This window comes from Acyrthosiphon pisum, chromosome A1 (assembly GCF_005508785.2).
Source record: "Acyrthosiphon pisum isolate AL4f chromosome A1, pea_aphid_22Mar2018_4r6ur, whole genome shotgun sequence".
In the NCBI taxonomy this organism is placed as follows: Eukaryota; Metazoa; Arthropoda; class Insecta; order Hemiptera; family Aphididae; genus Acyrthosiphon; species Acyrthosiphon pisum.
This window is the reverse complement of record NC_042494.1, coordinates 133669159-133674707: the sequence shown is the minus strand read 5'-3', so window position 1 is coordinate 133674707 and position 5549 is coordinate 133669159. Positions and strand designations below refer to the sequence as shown.

At 45.3% G+C, this 5549-nt stretch overlaps 1 protein-coding gene across 1 annotated transcript; it reads left to right on the top strand.

The window, feature by feature from the left end:
* The first annotated feature begins 134 nt into the window (after positions 1-134).
* LOC103309518 lies at positions 135-5252 on the top strand. Its single transcript, XM_008185121.1, has one exon. The coding sequence runs from the start codon at positions 135-137 to the stop codon at positions 5250-5252; it is 5118 nt and encodes a 1705-aa protein (XP_008183343.1).
* The last annotated feature ends 297 nt before the right edge of the window (positions 5253-5549 follow it).

Here is a 5549-nt window from a genome sequence, read left to right as displayed (position 1 = left end):
TGTCGACAACTAGTTACAGTGATGCAAAATCACGTGTTCTTCGTTGTATTACCAAGTTGAAAAGCTTTGCTCAAGCGTCTATCGATTATAATAATGACCGCACAAATTCTGGTAAACGAGCAAAAATTGCAAAAATGATCAGTGAGCTCACCCCTCTTCGAAATGCTATTGAGGATGATGTCCAACGAATGGAGTCAGCCGTTAATTCCAAAACAGCCCCTGAGGATATAACTGATAATAGTGAAAGTCAAGCTCTTATTACGTCATTCGACGGTTTCTATTATGAGTTGGCTGCTTTCGCTGATGTACACAAGTTAACAATGTCACCTTCGATGGACGTAGCAACGTCTTCTTTTGCAAATCAAAACAGTAGTATACAGAATTTATCAGCTTTTCAGCTACCTAAGCGTACATTCCCTGTTTTTTCCGGTGAGATGACCGAGTGGCAGGGCTTTGACGATTTGTTTAACTCCATACTATCGCACGCTCCTGAACTGCCGGACGTTGAGAGGTTTGAATTTCTGAAGATGTCTCTTAAGGGTGAAGCGCTATCACTTATCTCCCATCTCGCGTTAACGGCTACAAATTACACTAGTGCGTGGAAAATATTGCGTTCACGTTATGGCAATAAGCGTGATCTTGCTCGTATTCACCTTGATGCTCTGCTCGCTAACCAGATTGTTAAGTCCAATGATGGCTCCTCTATTAAAACTCAGATCAATACGATCTTAGAGAACACTGCTGCTTTGGACAATCTTGACTTTGTAACGCGTCAGTGGAGTCCACTTCTGGTGCACATCGTTGAAAAACATCTTGATTATGAACTTCGTGCTCGGTGGGAATTGGTAGTTGGGGAGAATCATTATCCTCAAATTTCTGACTTTGTTGACTTCTTGCGTACTCATCTGCGGTCTGCGGAAATTTATTCCAGCTGTTCATCATCTGACCGACACAATAGTGCATCGAAACCGCACAAGTCAGTTAAGCAAACCAATTTCAACCCTCGCTCTTCTTCAAGCGTTCTAGCCACCACTTCGAGTACTTCATCCGTCAAGCCGTGTCCACTGTGTAATGCACCTCATTCAATAAGGTCATGTACCCTATTTACTGACAAGCCTCCAAATGAACGCTTTCATATTGCAAAAACGCATTGTTTGTGTATAAATTGTCTGGGGACAGGTCACTCCTCAGCCCGATGCCCTTCAACCTATAAATGTCAGTCATGTAAGAAAAGTCATCACTCGCTGTTGCACTTTAATCCTACTGCTAATAAACCAAATACCTTTGGTTCAGTATCGTCAAATACATTATCCACTAAGACGGCAGCGCCTGTGCCTGGGGCTGAGTTACATGTTACGACTACCTCATGTCTTGTTCGAGGACAACCTCAGCGCATCGTTCTATTGTCAACAGCAGTAGTGGACGTCTATGCTGCCGATGGACGGCGACACGCGTTAAGGGCTTTATTAGACTCTGGTTCACAAGCTAGCTTTATCACAGAACGAGCTGCTTGTGCTCTTATGCTTCGTCAGTTCCGATCTTCTGTCAGCGTTACTACATTCGCTAGTTCAGACTCTACAGTTGTTCGGGGCAAGTGCAGTATTAAGATGTCTCCCTCCGGTCAACAAGCACCCTCTTTTTCTCTTGACGTGTCGATCGTTCCGCACATAACTGGACCAACTCCTCAAGTTCCGGTAACGTTTGGACATTGGGATCACATTAATAGTCTCTCTCTGGCTGACCCATCATATAATACACCTGGCCCAATTGACTTACTGATCGGAGCTGATCTATTACCTTCAGTATTCCTTGATGGCACTCGAAAGGGTCAAGTTGGTGAACCTCTCGCAATGAACTCTGTTTTTGGATGGGTGCTCATGGGCCCTACGGAATTTTATGACCGCTCTTCTGTTGCCACACTTAGCGTAAATATATCTGAACCTATTGACTCGTTAATTAAAAAATTCTGGGAACTTGAAGAGCTACCCACCGCTTGCCATTTGAGTCCAGCTGACGTTGCTGCTGAGAAAATATATACTTCTACTACAACTCGTTTAAGTTCAGGCAGATTTGTTGTCACTCTTCCGTTTCTGAAACCTCGTCCACTGCTTGGTGACTCGAGAACGTTAGCGTTGCAACGGTTCAAGGCCCTAGAATGTCGTCTCAACCGCAACAAAGACCTGCAAGATCAATACGCCGAGTTCATGCGCGACTATCTGACGGCTGGTCATATGGAGTTGATTCCATCGTCTGAACAAGGCCATCCGTTTCATTATTATATTCCACACCATTGCGTGCTTAAACCCGACAGCCTGACTACAAAGCTTAGGGATGTATTCAATGCATCTGCAAAAACGTCAGCCGGTATATCCTTAAACGACAGTATGTACACAGGTCCTAAACTGCAACCTGACATACAAGTTGTTCTCCTCCGTGCTCGACTTTGGAAATACTTATTTATGGCTGATATAAAGCAAATGTATCACCAGATTCTCATCAGACCAGCTGACAGAGATTATTTGCGGATTCTGTGGAGATTCTCGTCCACATCTCCGATTGACGAGTACCGGTTATGTACAGTGACGTACGGCACCTCTGCAGCTCCCTTCCAAGCACTTCGCACTGTCCGCGAGTTAGCGACTGTAGATGGTGCAAAATGGCCGAAAGCTGCGTCTGTGTTGTTGAATGACACGTTTGTTGATGACATCCTGACCGGAGCCAACTCAACAGAAACTGCTCTTGAATGCCAAACCCAAATAATAAACTTGTGTGCTATGGCGCAATTTCAATTGCGAAAGTGGGCCAGCAACAATAGTCAACTTCTGCAAACTGTCCCCGAAGAAGCCCGTGCCATTTCACCATCTGTCCTTTTCGACAGCAGTGACCATTCCGACTTGAAGGTACTCGGGCTGAAGTGGGACCCGGTAGCTGATAATTTTTCTTTCAAAGCTAAACCGTCAGCAGTCACACCAACGAAACGTACAGTCCTTTCAGACATTGCTAGGATTTTTGATCCGTTAGGCTTGCTGTCGCCAATAACATTCTGGACCAAACATGTCATGCAGCAACTTTGGATTGCTGGAATCAAATGGGATGAAGAAATACCAAAGGATATCGCTGTAATGTGGACACGATATCAGTCAGAGCTGATGTTAATTGAAACCGTTTCTATTCCTCGTCGAATAACGTTTGATGACGCCACATCGATACAACTCCACGCATTCTCGGATAGTTCGGAAAAAGGATACGCTGCAGCCGTTTACCTTCGAACCACGACTTCTACCTCAGTTCATTGTCACCTTGTGATCGGCAAGTCGAAAGTGGCGCCTCTAAAAAGGTCTACAATTCCGCGACTTGAACTCTGTGGAGCTGTCTTAGCTGCCAGACTTCTACGGTTCGTCATCGATACCTATTCAACTCGTATCAAAATCGATAAATCCCATGCCTGGACAGATTCAACCACCGCTTTAGCGTGGATACAGTCATCTCCTCATCGTTGGGCTACGTTTGTTGCTAACCGCACTAGCCAAATTCACGAGCTTACGTCACCCGACATTTGGAACCACGTCCCCACACATCAAAATCCAGTCGATTGTGCGTCTCGCGGACTCTTTCCATCAGAACTTGCTACTCATCCGTTGTGGTGGACAGGACCTGCATATTTACTAGAATCTTCTGACAAGTGGCCGTCTGCTGTATCCCGTGCAAATACAACTGATGCTCACATCTCCATAGAAGCGCGAAAATGTACCGTCCTCCTAACTACGACAAGCTGCTCAATTAGTAACGTTCTACAACGTTTCTCATCTTTAGACAAGGTCCTTCATATTATAGCCTATTGTCTTCGGTTCTCCAAATCAAGCCCAGGTATACCGTACACACACCTTATTGATGCTAGGGAACGGTCACATGCCTTATCGGCCCTAGTTTTTTACGTACAACAAACGTCATACCCCGATGACATTTCGTCCATAAAAAAAGGGTTGCGTTGTTCTCCCGCCATTCAGAAACTCGATCCGTTCATTGACGATCATGGACTTATCAGAGTGGGCGGACGTCTCACGAACGCTGACCTGCCATACGCTCACAAACATCCATTGCTGTTACCATGTCATCATCGCTTAACCGTGTTACTCATTGACCATCATCACCTCAGGCTAAAACATCCAGGATCTATAGCCCTTCAAGCTCATTTGCAGCGTGAATTCTGGATACCATCGGCACGAAGACTTATTCGATCTCGTATACGACTCTGCGTCGCATGTTTCCGTACCCGGCCACGGTCAGTTCAGCCCAAAATGGCCAGTCTGCCAAGTTATCGAGTTCAACAAGTTAAACCGTTTGCCATCACTGGTGTGGACTACGCTGGTCCTATCACGCTGAAGGAACCTCGTGGTCGTAAATCAGTACCTAAACTAGCGTACTTTTGTTTGTTCGTATGCACCACTACAAAAGCAATTCACTTAGAACTGAGTTCTGACTTGTCCACCGAATGTTTTTTGATGGCGTTTACTCGGTTTTCAGCCAGACGTGGGCCTATTAAGGAAATGCACAGTGACTGCGGGACCAACTTTATTGGAGCGTCACGGTTGATGGATCCACTTCATGAACTTACGCATTCCCAACTATTTCAAGACAGTGTTCATCGCCACCTTGCCAATCATCATATAACTTGGCACTTCAACCCTCCAGCATCTCCACATTTTGGTGGCTTATGGGAAGCAGGAGTCAAGTCCACGAAATCATTAATCCTTCGATCAATTGGCATCCACAAATTGACCAGTGAAGAATTCCTAACACTGCTCACCCAGGTTGAAGCGACCTTAAACTCACGCCCGTTATGTGCACTCAGCAACGACCCAGATGATTTCGAAGCGTTGACACCTAGTCATTTTTTGACTCTAGAGCCTTCGACGTCACTTCCTGACCCAAGTCTAGTCAATGTTCCGATGTCGAAATACCAACGATGGCGATTAATCACAGATCTACACCGACATTTTTGGACACGATGGAAGAACGAGTACCTTAGTAGCCTTCAAATTAGGAAAAAATGGTCTGCACCCGGTCAGGAACTCCGTATTGGTGACCTTGTCCTCGTCAGGGAGGCGACACATCCTCTTCGTTGGAGAACTGGAAGAATTCGTGAACTCCATCCTGGCTCAGACGGAATCTCCAGAGTGGCCACTCTCGACACTTCATCTGGACCACTGAAACGCTCAGCGGTCAAGCTCTGTCCACTCCCAATCTCTTGAAGGGATTCCTTCAAAGTGGGCGGTGATGTTCGCGCCTAGTAATTAGCGATGCGATATCGTTATCGTTGTGCCGCGACGACGACCGTTCTTTTTCTTTATCATCTCTCGGCTCCACCGACACCTCTCATTATTTAAATGTGTATTATTATTATTTTTTTGTATTCATTATAATTATCAATGTTCTTTGTCCGTTATTATTGTATATCCTCTGTCTTTGGGCATGATTATCATTGTGTGTAATCATATCTTTTTTTTCTCTGTTTACTGTTGCGGGCAACGCCCTTGTTTACCTTTTTG